At 55.7% G+C, this 17,168-nt stretch overlaps 1 protein-coding gene across 1 annotated transcript; it reads right to left on the bottom strand.

Moving 5' to 3' along the window:
- Window positions 1-79: 79 nt before the first annotated feature.
- Window positions 80-16,175, bottom strand: LOC307051122 (cation channel sperm-associated auxiliary subunit delta-like; the record flags this gene model as incomplete). Its single annotated transcript, XM_079701469.1, is given in 13 exon segments — window positions 80-252; window positions 597-682; window positions 2,607-2,837; window positions 4,135-4,292; window positions 6,954-7,056; window positions 7,058-7,135; window positions 8,398-8,526; window positions 9,892-9,966; window positions 12,720-12,772; window positions 13,232-13,310; window positions 14,388-14,446; window positions 15,187-15,276; window positions 16,080-16,175. Coding segments are annotated over 13 exon segments (1,410 nt in total).
- Window positions 16,176-17,168: the final 993 nt, after the last annotated feature.

Below are 17,168 nucleotides of genomic sequence, written 5' to 3'. Positions count from 1 at the left end.
GGGTGCTGCTGGGAGGTGGGGAGACACTGCCCGGACTCGTGCACTGCAAGGATTTCACCTCCATGTTTGATGGGGAAAGTCAGGTCTGCCCAGAGATGGGCAGGAACTTGCCTGGAGACACAGCAGCAAGCGGGGTGGGGCCTGGGGAGAGGCCTGCGGGCTGGGCTCGGCCTCGGCCCAGGTGGAGGGGCCGGTGTCCCCGATGGTGAATGGGAACGCCCCCGCTCGTGTTCACGCGGAGAGCTGGGGGGCCTGGGGTGCAGAGGCAAGTGCTGGGTGGAGGTCTGAGAGTGGGGGCAGGGCAGGCATGTGGGAGACGGTGTCCACCTGGCTCACAGGTGACCCAGACGGGCATGCAGAGTGCACCTGCAGCCCAGCTGGGGGCCAGAGGCCAGGGTGGGTGTGCCTGTCCCAGGATGGGCATCCAGCCAGGCCCCTGCATCTCTGCCTCGGGCCCAGCCACACCTGGGTTCTGCTTCCCAGGGGGCAGGCACGGGGCGGGCTTGCAGTGGTTTTGGAGCTTCAGTGCTCACACCTGTTCCCTCCTGCCTCCGCTCCTTCCCTCTCCAGTCCACGGCGCTCCCTCCCCCCTGTACCCTGGGCCAGGCTCTCGTCTGCCTTTTGCTTCTGGAGAGCCCGGGGCAGCCGCCGGCCACACCCTCCCCTGAAATACTCCAGGCGACTGTGAACGGGGTGAGTTGGTTTCCCAGTGACACCTAAGGAGGTAAGGAGAGATGGAGCTCCCCTCCCCTGCCAGAGGAAGGGCCCTCCTGCCCCAGGCCCTGGGCTGGGTCTCGGGGACCTTCCCTGCTGGTGTCTGCTGGGGAACCCAGGGCGCTTGACTAGGATCCAGGAGGTGGCTGCGTGTGGGCAGGGGGTCTTGGCTGCTGGCACCATGCCTCGAGCCTACGGGTTCCAGGGCTCAGGGAGACAGAGGTGGCCAGCCAGTCTGGGCTGTACCGGGATCACCGCCTGTCTGTGTTGTGAACAGGATGCGGGCCTGGAGGAGCCAGGAGCTCCCTTCCCCCGCTTCCCTCTCAGCCTGCTGTGCCTGCAGCCGTGTTAGGGGTATTTTTGAGACAAATACGAAGTGCCCCCAAGAAGGGAAGGCCCTGGCAAATGAGGCAGATGTGACAGGATGGGCTTGATTTTCTTTAAGATTAATGCGGGCCAAGGGTTGTGAAATGAGGATCACCTGGCAGCCTAACCCGTCCCCTCCAGAGAGGCGTGGAAGGTGGACCAGGCAGCCCCCGGAGGTGGGGGTGTGGTGACTGCCCACTGCAGTGGGTGTGGGAGTGGAGGTTTTTAACGACTGGGTGGAGAGCGTACTGGGCAATTTTTTTTTTTTTTCTGGCCGAGCCACTTGCGGGATCGTACTTCCCGACCAGGGATTGAACCCAGGCCCCAGCAGTGAAAGCACAGAGTCCTACCACGGGACCTCCAGGGAATTCCCTGTGTCGCGCAGTTTAAATGACCGTTGGATGTGTTCTTTTAACCTCAGAGTGATCAGAAAAGTCATTGAGAAAGTTTTCACTAGAATGAGACAACTGTCCCGTGCCACCTGGGGTTTGAATGAAGTGTGGGAGAGGGAAGCTCTGAACGGATGGATAGACTGATCAGACATGCATATACACGTATGTGTACATTGTATGCACACCTATATGTGTATTCACATGTGCATACACAGGTGTGTACACGTACAGATGCATGCATCTGTACACATGCATACGTGCATGTACACGTGTGAGCATGCATGTTATCTACACACGTGCGTGATGAGCTTATGCATATATACATGCGCACACGTGTGTTCACATTATACAAGTGCTCGCGTGTGACATACACATCACCCACACATGCCTACACACGTACGTGAACGTGTATTATAGACATATGAATACACGTGTAGATGTATGTACACATCATCCACACATAGGCAATATGCATGTACATGTATACACACAGGCACATACATGCACAATATCTACACACGCGTGTATGTGTATGCCTTATGTACCTACGTGTTATATACATGTATGTATACATACCTCTGCACATACGTATACACATGCATGTGTGCACATCATCTGTATACATATGTATGCATAACACAGGTACGTGTGAAATATGTGCTATGCTTCCAAGTTTTGTTCATGGACATCACGAAACACACGTAAGCATGTTGGTCTGCGTATATGTCAGGGCTTATCAACAGAGGTGGACCCACGCCCCGTCCCCGTCTTCTGCAGCCCCCGCCCTTTTCCTTGGGTCTCACGTTTCTCTAACAGAACACGTCAAGTGTCCGATGCATCTCTGGGACTTGCCGGTTGATGATCTCACCACATGCCCGTGCCGGCTCGTTTCACCAAAAGCTCCTGTTCGCTGGGACTTGGGCCGCCCACCTTCTCACTGTTGACAACCCACGTAGGTGCCGTAGTTCAAAGGGACTGTGGTGCCAGAATGTTGAGGGAGGCAGGTGGGTGTAGAAACCCCACAAAACATGAGTGACACCCACTGCTGCCGGCTCTCTTACCAAACGCTTTATTTCAAGACAACTCTGCCCCCTCCCTGCCACCCCACCTCCAACCCCAGGGCGTGCTCAGCACCTGGCCCAGACACACGCACGAGACTTCCTGCATCTCCTGCGCAGACTGACCCAGAAGCCCTTGACCCTGAGGCCCTGCTCAGTGTGCAGCAGCTCGGGGATCATGTAGGCCAGCCATACAGACAGCAGGGTGGCCCCCGTGAGCAGGACGATGGTGATCTCAGGCGGGAAGATGGGCAGTGGGAAGGCCCCGTAGACGTAGACGCTGAAGGTGGTCTCCAGGTGACAGTAGCTGCGAGGGGCGGGCAGGGAGAGGCCGTGGGGCACCGCCTTTGGGGGCCTCACCCTTCACCCCAGCAAACTGGTTTTTTTTTATTTTTTGGCCACGCTGCTCAGCTTGCAGTATCTTAGTTCCCCGACCGAGGATCGAACCCAGGTCCTCGGCAGTGAAAGCGCAGAGCCTAACCACTGGACCGCCAGGGAATTCCCCCGGCAAACGTTTTAAAACTCACGGGGACAAGAGCTGGGCCTGGAGCATTGACGCCGGGCACTGAGTTCCATTTATATCCACTTAACTTCTATCCTCTATAAATCTGCGGTCGTCTCTGTATTGTGTTGGCCAAAAAGTTCGTTTGGGTTTTTCCGTAACATCTTACATATTTTCGCAGAGATCGTATTTTTCCCCAGGACCCCTGTGGTCCCCTGCTCTGGAGACAAGGGATTCCCCCCCGCCTCCATGCCCAGGCTCAGTGTGGGGGGCGGGCAGAAGAGACCAACAAAGCTCTCATCACAGTGGACGCGGAGTGGGGGGCTTGAGCGGGGCCACAAGCGTCCCTCAGGTGGCTGCGAGCAGGTGGGGATGGCAGGATGGAGGGAAGGACACCCAGGTAAGGGGGGGAAGTCGCTGGGGGCTCTGCTGGAGGCAAGGTGCAGGGAGGGCAGGGGATGAGCCTTGCAGGCAGACGCCTCTCTCCCCTGGGCATCCCCACCCTGGTGCCTTCTGCCAGTGGCATCCCAGAGCTGGTCCAGGGTCTGGGACCTTTAGGGAAGGCAGGGTCTCCCCGTGCTTTTGGGGTGGACTTTGTGTCCGTGTGGAAGGGATAGGTGATGGGGGAGCAGGGAATAATGCCGTCCATGTTCCCCCTCCCAGTGGGAGACGTTAATGATCTGAACCAGCACAGTGGGTGGCGAGTATTAACAGCCAGCTCCTGGGGCAGGGTTGGGCTGGCCTGTAATGAGTGTCAGTTTCCTTTCCGTGGTGTCAGTACTCCGGCTGCCAGCGGGAAGCCAACCGGCTTGCAAAATCCCTGGATATCTAATGATCCGTGTTTGGGAGCCAGTCTACACCGGCCCCTGCACCCCACCCGTTAGACATGGCATGAGGGTGACTCTGGTCCCTGAGGGCGGGGACAGGGCTGCTGGTCATTGCTGTTCCCCCGCACCCAGCATGGCCTTTGAATGAGGATTTATTTAGGAAGTGAACAAATGTCATCCTAGAGGAGGGAGAAAAGTGGGTCCCCCTCATGTGTGCAACCTGCCCCCAGAGAGCCAGCTCTTCCCCCAGAGGCCCCTGGTACAGGGTGACTCACCTGTAGTATGGATCCACGATGGAAATGAAGAAGATGTAGATGCCGTTTCTTTGGTCGAAAACGACCTTGTTCTCTGTCGGGCCTCCCAAGATCTGATACGGGACTTTGGGCCATCTCAAGGGTGCATTGTTGTTAGGGTCGTGGCAGCTCACATAATTCTGGGGAGGAGGACAGAGACGTGCCTGCTGGCCCCGGGGGCCGGGAAGGACCGTGCCAGCCCACAGGCGCTACCGCCGCACACACGGCCCCACCGGTGCCACCACCCACCAGCACCCAGGGGTGTGAGTCCAGGACCAAGTGCCCGCTGGGCAGGCCAGCCGATTGGTGACTGTGGAGCCTTCTTCCCACCTTCCTTCTCCTGTGCCTGCCCCAGCTTTGGGGGCTGCAGGCATAACAGCTCTGCTCACCAGGGTCCCTTGCAACTGTGAGTCTTGGTATGAATCACATGCTGCTGATGGCATGTGCTCTTGGTGTTATGGGCTGAGTTGAGTCCCTCCCACAAGTCATATGTCAGAGTCCTAACCCCCAGGACCTCAGGTGGTGACCTTATTTGGAGATGGGGTCTTTACAGGGAATCAAGTGAACATGAGGTCACTAGAGTGGGCCTGATCCAGTATGGCTGGTGTCCTTAGAATAAGGGGAAATTTAGACCCAGAGACGACACGCACAGGGACAAGACCATGGGAAGATGAAGCAAGCGATTGGGGCGATGCATCTACAAGCCAAGGAATGCAAAGATGGCCAGCAAATCACCAGAAACCAGGCCAGAGGCCTGGGACAGATTCTCCCTCATGGACTCAGAAGGAACCAGCCCTACCGACACCTCGATCTGGGACTTTTGGCCTCCAGAACTGGGAGAGGATAAATTTCTGGTGTTTAACCCATCTGGTTTGTGGTCCTTTTGTTACACAGCCCTAGCTGACTAACACACCTGGGGAACCTGACGGTGGAAGTGAGACAGAGCCACCAGGGCTTCTCGGGAAGCAGTCGTGGGTGCCCAGGTGGCAGCTGTGGCTTCTCCACCCTGCCTTCAGATCCCGGGGTGTCACATAAAGGGGGATATGCCCTTGAACTCAACTGTTTGCCCTTCACCGGTGCATCACGCTGGCTCCCTGAGCTAAACACATACTAAGGGTCTCGCCTACACCCTGATCTTCTGCACTATTTGCCTGTGGACCCAGAAGGGAGGATGGGGCTAGGCTTGTAAACAAGAGAAGAGATGGACATTCCCAAAGCAAAAGTGTAAAAATAGCAGTGAGTCCAACGTTATGAGAAATAAGGAACTCGGGACTTCCCTGGCGGTCCAGTGGTTAAGAATCCACGCTTCCACTGCAGGGGGCATGGGGCTGATTCCTGGTCGGGGAACTAAGATCCCGCATGCACCGTGGTGCAGCCAAAAATAAAGAAAGAGAATAGAAGGAACTCATTTTGCATGGCAAAGTAAGCAAAAACCGAAAGACAAAAGAGGCAAACTGGGGGAACTATTAGCAAATTACATCGCAAATAAAAGCTTAATCTCATGGGTCTATAAAGAGCTCTTAAAAATGCAGAGAAGGGGCCTTCCCTGGTGGTGCAGTGGTTGAGAGTCCGCCTGCCAGTGCAGGGGACATGGGTTCGTGCCCCGGTCCGGGAAGATCCCACATGCCGCAGAGCAGCTGGGTCCATAGCGCAAAAAAAAAAAAAAAAAAAAAAAAAAAAAAATCCTTTGGGAGTAAAAGAAGAAAAGCTGGACTGCATATAAACTATGTGAAATAAAATGGAGACAGCTGCTTTGCCTAAAGACCATTTATTTGCCACAGCTAGCTCCACCTCATGGTTTTTAGTGTTTTAGCAGTTCAGTGGCTGTTTAACAGCCAGCCCATCCAATGACTGTGCTGGACATGCAGGCACTGTGGCTCTGTCTTGATAGAAAAGCCCTCAGGGTTCTACAAAATCGGCCACCAGGGCTGATGGGAAAAAAAAGTAATGGGACAATCTCTTAAATGCATGCATGCCACTTTGAACGAGAGGGCTAATAAAAAGAATGCAAATACAAACACCGGCACAGTCAGAAAATAATAAATAAGCAAAGCTCCGTGTGTGGCTCGTTCTTTTTAAAGAAACGGTCAGGGTGGTGGTGTTTGGGTAATATTGCGAATGCACAAAACGCATACCCGAGTTGTAGGAGTTGCACGCGTTAAAATCGTTCATTATCGGTTATGTGAATTTCACCTTGAGCAGAACAGACCGTAAATATAATCAAGCCCCTTAAATGACGGGCATTTGGATGGTTCCAGAAGTTTGCACATCATCAGCAGTCTGCTCCATGAGCGCCTTCGTCCCTACACCTCCGATCGTCTCCGATTCCCTTGGGAGAGATTCCCAAAGAGTTTGTGCATCTTACATTTCCATCCCCTGCCGCCCCATCTAGAGACTGAATGTCTGCCACGCCCCCCACCCATTCATATGTTGAAACCTACCCCAGAAGGTGATGTATTAGGAGGCGGGGCCTTTGGGAGCTGATTAGGTCCTGGGGGTGGAGCCCTCCTGAAGGAGATTGGCGCCCTTATAAAGGGACCCAGGAGTGCTCCCTCCTCCTTCTGCCATGTGAGGACACAGAAGGCACCACCCAGGAGCCAGACACCAAATCTGCTGGCGCCTTGATCTTTGACTCAGCCTCCAGAACCGTGAGAAACCAATGCTGCTGTTACAAGCCGCAGGGTCCATGGTGATCTTTACAGCAGCCTGAACAGACTGAGTCGGCCCCCAACACACAGTGGGCCTGACCTGTCGTCGCCTTCTGCGACCTGTTTTGGGAATAATCAGAACGCAGGCCCTACCTCTCGGTCCCAGGCGAAGGGCCCTTTGTCGCCGGCCGTCTTGGCGATGGTGGTCCAGTTCTGCGGCTGGGAACTGCAGAGGGCCATGTCGGCCGTCAGGGCGTGTGTACGTGAACAGCCCGTTCACCTCCAGCAGGACGTACTCGGCCTCGACCACCTCCTGGAACTTTCCTTCCCTCCACCTGGGACACACCATACACAGGCAAGGCTGCTGGGGGGCCGTCGTTGGGGGGGGAGGCTGGGGGCCCTGATGTGTTCTGAGACCATCTGGGGGTGGTGGGAGGTGGCAGAGCAGGGCAGGGCCACCCTCTCCCCCCACCAGGCTGACACTTCTGGGACAGACAACGCGGATATGCAGTGGCAGGTGGGGACAGGACGCTGACGGGGTCGGGGTTGCTTATTTGGACAGGACGCTGACGAGGTCGGGGTCAGGGACTGGGGGTTGCTTATTTTTTGACACCTGCAAACATTCCAGAGGTATACATTTAGGTCGGTGAATTAAGGTTGTTCTAAATCCTTATTTGGGGGGGAATTCCCTGGTGGTCCAGTGGTTAGGGGTCTGGGCTTCCACTGCCGCGTACCCGGCTTCCATCCCTGGACGGGGAACTAAGTTCCCCACAAGACGCGGGGGCCAGAAAAAAGAAAAACAAAACTTATTTTTGGATGCACGTTTGTCTCCTGCCAGGTTGGGGCTTACACCCCTCCTCTGATGGGACCCTTCCCTTGGTCCTCACCCCAGGCCGGCAGGCACCCCACCACGTGGCAGCTCTGAGTTCGGGGCGTGCCCAGCCCACAGTCTCACCTGGGTGTGCGACTGAGGCCACGAGGAGCTAACACGTGACGTTCTAATGAACCTAAGTGTTGCCACGTGTGAGTGGTTTCTGCCACCGTTCAGTCCGTCAACAGCTATTTAGTGCAGTGGTGTGCGGGGGCGGCGTGGGGATGGGGACGGAATGAAGGAAGACAGAATCCACCGAAGGGGGCAGAGCCAGTGGCATGGCCTGAAATGTGTCCCCCAAATTCCTATGTGAAGCCCTAACACCCAGTGCGACTGGATTTGGAGGTGGGGCCTTTAACGAGGCAATCAAAGTTGAGTGAGGTGATAAGGGTGGGCCCTGATGCCACGGGAAGTGGCAGCCTCTGCGGCCAAGGAGAGAGGCCTGGGGGAAGCAGCCTGCCCACACCTTGAACTTGGACTTCCGGCCTCTAGGACTGTGAGAAGGTCAGTGTCTGCTGTTTAAGCCCCCGAGTCTGTGGTGTTTTGTTAAGGCCGCCGAGCTAAGACGGGGAAGGGGAGGGGACGTGTGAGCTGAGAGCTACGGAGGGAAAAGGCAGGGAGAGGATGCGGCCAGAGCAAAGGGGTGGAGAGGGCTCTGGGGGCCTGTGATGATGGTGAGGGCGGCGGGGGGCTGGCGGGGAGGGGGACTGGGGGGTGGGTCCTCACAGCTCCACCACCGGCTTCCATGGGGTGTCGTAGTAGACGAGAATGGGGCAGCCCAGCTTCTCATAGTGGTAAGGCACCTCCAGGTCCTCCGTGGCCTTCTGACCCCGGAAGTTGGGGTCGTAGGCTTCCGTGTGGGAGAGCAGGACACAGACACGGGCGAGCTCCCACCAGGCGCCCGGACGTCCCCCCACCCACAGCTCCGCTTCTTCCCTGCACATGGGGTCACGATCATGGAGGCGTGTCTGAGCGGGGGAGTCAGAGTCATGGTCGAAATGACCTTGGGACCCCTGCGGTGGTTGACATTCCGGGTCCACTTAGCTGGGCCCCAGCACCTCGACTGTGTTCAGATGAGATTCTGGGTGTTTCTGTGAGGCTCTTCTTTGGGGCAGAGGTTAATATTGAAATCAGTAAAGCAGTGCTCTCCCTAATGTGGGTGCAGCTGGAGGCCTGAGTAGAACAAACATGGGCCTCCCCCAGCAAGAAAGAAGTCGGCCTGCAGATGGCCTTGAACTAGAACTGCAACTCTTCCCTGAGCTGCCAGCCCCCAGCCTCCCCCATCAGACTGTGCACTCACCAGACCTCTACAGTCCGGGAACCAAGTCCTTAAAATAAATCTCTGTCTCTGTCACTCTGTCTCTGTCTCTCTGTGCCTCTGTGCCTCTGTGTCTCTCTGTCTCACACATACATCCTGTGGCTTCTCTCTCTCTGGAGCCCCTGACTCACACACTCTCATGCCCCCAGGCGCTCTGGCTGCAGCCTCACTGGTTGGCAAGTCCAGCAGCACCGGTTTCCGTCTCGGCCGTGGGTCTGGATGGGGGACGGACTCTTGGCTTGTGTTGGAGGGGGGAGGGTCACGTCGTAGAAGACCCACGAGTGTCTTCCCATGCCAGGGGGTTGGTGGTGTGCACCAGTGTGGGAGGGGCTCTCTGTGCCGCCCTGCAGAGGGGGTCACCTTGGCCGGCCACCCCCTCCTGCCTTGGCTGGACAGTGTCTGGCCAACTCCGCTAGCTGGGATGAAGAGGGGACCTGGCTCCAGGAGCTGGTGGCAGGCTGGGGAGGGGTCTGAAGGCTGGCCCAGAAGGTGGCAGAGCCTGGGCAGACCTGGGCCAGGGGCCCTGCCACATCACACTGATTCCCCGAAGGCCCAGCCACCTTCCCTACCTGTCTGCTCGCTCCCTCGGATTCCTTGTGGGCTGGATATCAATTGGCACGGTATCAATTTTAAAATGATCCTTTTTTTCCTTTCTTCAAAAAAAAAATTGTTTTCTTTTCCATTACGGTTTAAAAATGATTCTTGGGACTTCCCTGGAGGTCCAGTGGTTAAGACTCTGAGCTTCCACTGCAGGGGGTTTCAGTCCCTGGTGGGGGAACTAAGATTCCTCATGCTGGCGCCGTGCGGCCAAATACATAAATAAAAATTTAAATAATGATTCTTGATTCGCCTTTGGCTCATGCATACCTAATGGACATGTGTGTGTGTGGGGGGGGGCTCACCTCTCAATGACGTAGCTATAGTTGTCCTGAAGGGCCACGGGGTCGAGGACGCCATTGTAACAGGCTGAGATTTCACTGCGAGCAACAAAAGATAGTGAGAAGCTGCCCGAACCCATGCGGGACCAAAGAATTGTGAATTGTTCCCTTTGACATATGTTATCTCCCCATTGGTTGAATTTTGAGCCCTTTCTTACTTTCTGGTTCTCCAAGATGCTCCAGGCTCATCTTGAATCTTCCCTGCCTGGCCTAGAATCAGCCATTTCGCCAAGGAGCCCTAATTCCTTGTATTGGAGAATGATGTTACACGTGGAGATGTGGGAGCTGGGTGTCCTGACTTTTGAGACAATCCTTTCCCTGTTTTTCTTTGTACTGTTACCATCTGTGCATGTATTCTTAAGCAACATGCAGTCCTCCCTTGGTATCTGCAGGGGATTGGTCCAGGATCTGCCGTAGATAACAAAATCCGAGGATGCTCAAGTCCCATAGTGGGGCCTCTGTATCCTCGGGGTCCACAGCCACAGATTCAACCAGCCACGAACTTAAACACGATCCACCCTTGGCTGGTTGAATCCGGGGATGCAGAACCTGCAGATACAAGGGCTGACTGTAGTTTATTTTTGCCCGATTTTGGATTTTTTTTTTCTGTGCCACCCAGCTTGTGGGATCTTAGTTCCCCAACCAGGGATGGAACCTGTGCCCCTTGCAGTGGCAGTGCAGAGTCCTAACCACTGGACTGCCAGGGAGTTCCCCTGATTTTGGATTTTTTTTTTTTTAAGACTAGAATCATGCTGTGTATTCTTTTGATTCCATGCCCACGTTTGTACGATCCATCCAGGCACTTCTGCCCCGTTCGTTTTCCCTGCTGTGACATTCTGTTGTACCAAAACCCTGCACTTGGTTTACCCATCCTTCTGTCGATGGACATTTCAGTTGGCCTGCTTCCAGCTTGGAGCTATTCAGAGTAATGCTGCTGAGAACATTCTGGAACCTAGATCAGTGCAGATGTGCATGAGTGGAATTGCTGGTGGAAAGAAGTGCTTTCCAAAGCAGCCGAAAAATGTACACGCCCACCGGCAATGTCTGGGGGTTCCTGAGGCTGCCAGAGGGGTTCCCATCCTTATAGTACTACTTTGCAGGCTTTGTCAATTCTGCCATGCTCGTGCCGAGTATCGGTCTCTATCGTAGCGTTCATTTTCATTTTCCTATGAAATGGACCACTTTTTCAACACCTTTTTGTGTTTATCAGCCTTTTCCCCCCCTTTTTTGGGAGTGCCTGCTGAAGCCTTTTGCCCATTTTTTTCTATACTTTTTTTTTTCTGATTCGTAGGAATTCTTTATAAATTCTGGATACAAGTCCCTTTTTAGTTACACGTGTGGCAAATACCTTTCCCACTCTCTTTATGGCAGCAGCTTTTTTTTTTTTTTTTTTTTTTTCTTTGCGTTACGCAGGCCTCTCACTGCTGTGGCGTCTCCCGTTGTGGAGCACAGGCTCCGGACTCAAAGGCTCAGCAGCCATGGCTCACGCGCCCAGCCGCTCCACGGCATGTGGGATCTTCCCGGACCGGGGCATGAACCTGTGTCCCCTGCATTGGCAGGCGGACTCTCAACCACTGCGCCACCAGGGAAGCCCATGGCAGCAGCTTTGAAAAGATTGTTTTAAAGACTTTCCTGCACATATGTTCTAAATACTGCTAACATCATTTATTGACTCAATAAAGCGTTTCCCTTTTGGGGGGAAAATCTGGTAAAACCGTCACTTGACTTTATTATTGCCCCATGCAGTGGAGCGCTGAGGCTGGCTCTTACTAGCTCCGAGAGACAGCTGTTATATCCTCAGGAGTTTCATGAGCCAGTAGAGACTCACTTTGGTAGTGATCTGTAGGCTCCATGGGAGCATTTACACCACGGGAATTGGCAAATGCCACAAATCTGGGCCTCCCCCAGAACTGGCTGTCGCTCATTTGCTGGCACCCCACCGCCCGAAGGGGAAAACGTAGGGCAGTTTGGCCAGTCTTCAGGGGTTCTTCCTTTCTTTTTCTTGGTCTCTCATGGCTGCGTTCTTTGCAGTAACTATGGATCCTGGAGGCAAAGTTCCTCAGATTTTCAGCAGGCGATTAAACCCAAAATCTCTGAGCAGTTTTATAAATTTATTTACTTCATTTATTCATTTTTGGCTACATTGGATCTTCGTTGCTGTGCACGGGCTTTCTCTAGTTGCGGCGAGCGGGGGCTGCTCTTCCTTGCGGAGCGTGGGCTTCTCACTGCGGTGGCTTCTCTTGTTGCGGGGCACAGGTTCGAGGCGCGTGGGCTCAGTAGTTGTGGCAGGCGGGCTCCGTAGTTGTGGCTTGCAGGCTCTAGAGCGCAGGCTCAGTAGTTATGGCGCATGGGCTGAGTTGCTCCGCGGCATGTGGGATCTTCCCGGACCAGGGCTTGAACCTGTGTCCCCTGCATTGGCAGGCGGATTCCTAACCACTGCACCACCAGGGAAGCCCTCTCTGAGCAATTTTCATCAAAATGAGGAACTCAGGGACTAAAAGGGAGAAAGGGAATGAGCAAAGGATGAGGGAGCAGGGAGAACATGTAAATTTCACCAAGTCGGTGGGGGGTGGTGGGAGAGGGCAGCCACCCACTGTAGACTCTAACTTAATCTGTTAGGATTAATTATTGAGCTATTCGTTATGGAAATGTTAAACGTATGCAAAAGCAGACAGAGTAGTGTCACCCGACTTTAGCAGTTGTGAAGCAATGGTGACCATCTCATCCAGTCCCCACTCCCCACCTCGCCACCTCTCACTTCTCCACTCTCCACCCCATATCGACATACTCACTTCTGAATGACGATCTTCTTCTCCAGGTCACAACCGACTGAAATGCGGGCTGTCTGCAGCGGCGGGGGGATGTGGCGGGGAGAGCCAAGGCGGGGATGTGGACGCTGACTCCGGTCAGCGAGAGCACCATGAAAGCCCACGAGGGGGCGCACTTGACGCAGCCGGGACCAGAAACCCTGCGCCTGGGTCGCAATGCGGTGTCCAGGTGCCTGGGACTCACAGAGTCAAGTCCTAAGAAGCTGCCTGATCTGTGGGGCACCGCTAAGGTCCCGCCGTCTGATAACCCCCAGCTAGTACACCTGCTCCGAGGTTGGTGTGTCCTGAGGCACAACCCTGGGGGAAGACGATGGGGAAGGGGCAGCGACCTTGGCAACCAGGGCAGAATCACCTCCGTTTCCAGATCCTGAGTGTGAGCTTGGCCAGCCACTAGGGGACAAGCCAGCCAAGGCCTGCTGTCATCAGTCTTAACACTAAGGACAAAGAGTATGGGACAGCAAAAGTTTTGGTCATAACAGTGGCTTAAGGTCCAAGCATGAAATTTCTTTGTTGGCTATGTCCAGAGTGATGGTTGATATTGTGGGTCTCTTTATGCTGCAAGGCAATGGGAGTGTGTGTTATTGCAGTAAAAAGCATCAACAACCCACTCATTCATTTATCTATGCATCCACCCATCCTTCCATCCATCCATCCACCCATCCATCCATCCATCCATCCATCCATCCATCCATCCATCCATCCATTTCTCCATTCATTCATTCATCTGTTCATCCAGTCTGTCCAGAATATTGACCAAGAACATCTGCTCACGCATGGTGGCACCACCCTCCCTCTAGTTTCTTCCTCTTTTTGAGTCAGTTTTGTTAATTTATATAGAATTACTTATTGAAAAGAGCATCTGAGCCCGTTTTATTATCACCTAGCTGCATACAATGTTTTCTCATTGTTCTTTTTTAAAAATTTTTTAATTTTTCGATTTATTTTTATTTTTGGCTGTGTTGGGTCTTCGTTTCCGTGCGAGGGCTTTCTCTAGTTGTGGCAAGCGGGGGCCACTTTCGTCGCGGTGCGCGGGCCTCTCACTGTCGCGGCCTCTCTTGTTGCGGAGTACAGGCTCCAGACGCGCAGGCTCAGTAGTTGTGGCACACGGGCCTTGTTGCTCCACGGCATGTGGGATCCTCCCAGACCAGGGCTTGAACCCGTGTCCCCTGCATTGGCAGGCGTATTCTTAACCACTGCACCACCAGGGAAGCCCTGTATGTATATTCTTTTTCAGATTCTTTTCCATTATGGTTTATCACAGGATATTGAATCTAGTTCTTGTGCTATACAGCAGGGCCTTGTTGTTTACCTCTCCTATATATAATAGTTTGCACCTGCTAACCCCAAACTCCCAACGCATCCCTCCCCCACCTCCCCCTTCCCCTTTGCAACCACAAGTCTGTTCTCTATATCTGAGTCTGTTTCTATTTCATAAATAAGTCCATTCGTGTCACAGTTTAGATTCCACAAATAAGTGATATCATATGGTATTTGTCTCTCTGTAAGAGTTTAATGGTTCTCGCCTTACTGTCCTTGGAGTGGGGGGAGTCTGGATGTCGGCCCTGATTCCTTGGCTCCTGCTAAGGGGACACCCTGGGGCCACCCAGCACTACCATCCGGGTGATGACATACCTGGAGGTGAAGTTGGGGTCAGCCCTGCCCCAGTGCTGCTGCTGCCTCAGTGAAATGTTCTGCAGAAGCAAAAGAGAAAATGCAACTACAAGAGTGGAACAGCCCAGGGTGGTCCCGCAATCAGGGTTCAGGAGAGACGGAGGGCAGGATGGGGGTGTTGGGAGGAGGAACCCGGGAGCCATCCAGCCTGCCTCTGGTTCTAAGCCCGTGAAAGGCTTCTGGAAGCTCATGGGAATGACCCCCAAGCTCCCTGCCTTTGTCCCGGGGACCCACAGTGGGGCGTGACTTAGTTTCCCCTCCTACTTAGCTGTGATGTGACATGGTCTGATCCAAAGAGTCTGTTGTGGTCTGGGGTCAAGTCCCAACTCCCTGGTGTGACTGTGAGGCCTGGCTCTGCCCTATGGATCCCCCAGACCCATATTTGGCCAAGACCCTCCCGGTGGCCCCGGCTTGTCTCCTGATGCCTGGGTTTACCCAGCTAACTCAGGTCTCACGCCCTCCCCGGGTGGGTCAGGCTCCCCGCCACATCCTCCTTGACCCTTCTGTGTGACACCTGCTGCCCTCACTCTCTGGGGGACTGCGGCCTGCCTGGGGTGGGGGAGGGGCGGGGGCTGTGTCCCCTCAACATTCCACAGCACCTTATCTGGGTGTGTGTAAGGAAGGGAAGCAGGAAGGAGGTCCGACGAGGGACACCCTGAGGCGGCTGGACCTGGCTGGCCCAGTCGGTCAAGGCCGAGCCCCTCTCCCGTTGATCCGGGTTTGGGGGGGGAGGGGGAGGGGGGGGGAGGGGCGAGCTCACCAGTCTGTGCTTGGTGTTCCCCTCGTAGGTGTAGCCGTCCTCGTAGATGACAGCCTGCAGCCCCAGGGAATGGGGGTTGCTCACCATCACCTGGGGGCGGGATGGGAGACGCACGCTCTGTAAGGCGCCAGCAGGCGCGGCGGGGAGCAGCTGGGGGCGCACCCACAGGTGACCCCGGTCCCCCTTCAAACTGAAGACCCAGCTTGCTCTGCAAACGCAGCTGCCGGCTCCGACCCCAAATGCACTCGCCCCCCCACGGCCCCCCGTGTCATCCACACCCCCTAACTGTGGCTCTGAGTCCCGTCGTGCAGACAGCCTGGGGTTGCAGCCTGCAAGACGCAGAACTGTCCCTGGTGCGCGGAGGGGCCCGTCCTGCAGGGGTGGGGGAAGGGGGGGTGATGAGAGGGCACAAGGCAAGAGCCAGAGCCAGCCTGGCGCCCCCTCGCGGGCCCTGGTCCCAGCTGGCTAGACATCCCCTTGAATCCTTACACTGGCCCACCCCGCCCACCCCCGTTTTCAGCTTCATTGTTTGCACCCAAGAGTCCAGGCTTGGACACGTGGGTTTCCAGGAGGGAAGCCGGCGCTGGCTGAGCTGAGAGGGAGGAAAAGGCATTTTTGGAAAGGTTCTGGGGCAGCTCCGAAGAAGGGTGGAGAGCCGGCACAGAGGTGGTGGGAGAGGAGGCTGGGCTGGCAGATGGACAGCCACGGCCAGGCATGTGGACACTGATGAGGAGGAAGAGGAGTTTCTAGGGGGCTTCCTGAGTGAGTGTGTCTTCCGGGAGGATGCCAGGGAATTTCCAGAGCCTGGGAATTGTGGGCACAGGATGTGAGGCCAGGGATGCTAGGGATGCCAGGTATCAGAAACACTTGTCAAACAGATAAAGCATGCTTACTAGTGGGATTGGTGATGTGTTGGGCCGGGGTATCATGAGGGCCGTCAACTCCAACTCACTCGGGGCGCAGCGGGTGTTGGGACCCCCGAGGCACATCCCTTTCTAACCATTCCTCCCTTCCTGCTCCTCCCTCCTGGTCTTTGGCTCTCCCTCCATCTCTGTCTCCACCTGTCTGTCTGTGTGTCTGTCTGTCTCTCTCAGTCTGTCTCTCCCGGGCTCTCTGGGTCTTTCTCTCTCTCTGTCTCTGTCTGATTCTCCGCCCCCTGCCCCTCCCTCCCTCCCTACCTGGCTGCCTCTCCTCCAGCTCCAGGGCCGCTCTCGGGAGCAGCGCTACACCAAGCTGGCCGACTGGCACTACATCGAGCGGTGCGTGACAGCAGCCAGCCCCATGCCCCTTTTCGGTGGGTCCCCTGCCACCAGAGGCCACGCACCGGGGCCCACTCCTCACCTGGGCCCCCTCGTGCCCCGATGGGGAATGCTGCTGGGCTGAGGAGAACTCCCGAAGCCCCGGCATCCCCGCCTGCACACAGCTCCCTGAGGCCCCAGTCTCTGTCCTTCAGGAAACGGGGACATCTTGTCGTACGAGGACGCCAACCGCGCCATGCAGACTGGCGTCGCTGGGATCATGATCGCCCGGTAAGTGTGCCCGGGGCGGGGATACAAAGAACCAGCCAGGGCTACCCCTGAGCGCCCAGCCTGCAGCTCGGGGGAGGTGAGGGCGCGTCTGAGTTTGTGCCCAACGCCGGTGCCCCCCAGCCCGCCAGCCCGCCCCCTGCTCTGTTATTCCCCGGGCAGGGAGATGTCAGAGGTGGCTGCTTATGGGGCCGGGGTGAAGGGTACTGGAACTTTCTGTAGCTGTGGGCTCAGGGTTGTGGCTTGGAACTCTTGGGCTTTGCAGGTTGTGTGAGCATGGCCGGGAGGTTGGGGACCATGGGTTTGGGGGCTGGGGTTCCGCCACCGGCCTGCTGACCACCGCCCGCCTGCAGCGGCGCCCTGCTCAAGCCGTGGCTGTTCACGGAGATCAAGGAGCAGCGGCATTGGGACATCTCGTCGTCTGAGCGCCTGGACATCCTGCGGGACTTCGCACAC

The sequence above is a fragment of the Hyperoodon ampullatus genome, assembly GCF_949752795.1.
Source record: "Hyperoodon ampullatus genome assembly, chromosome: 4".
Lineage (NCBI taxonomy): Eukaryota > Metazoa > Chordata > Mammalia > Artiodactyla > Ziphiidae > Hyperoodon > Hyperoodon ampullatus.
The sequence above is the reverse complement of the archived record's forward strand: the minus strand, read 5'-3'. Positions and strand labels throughout refer to the sequence as shown.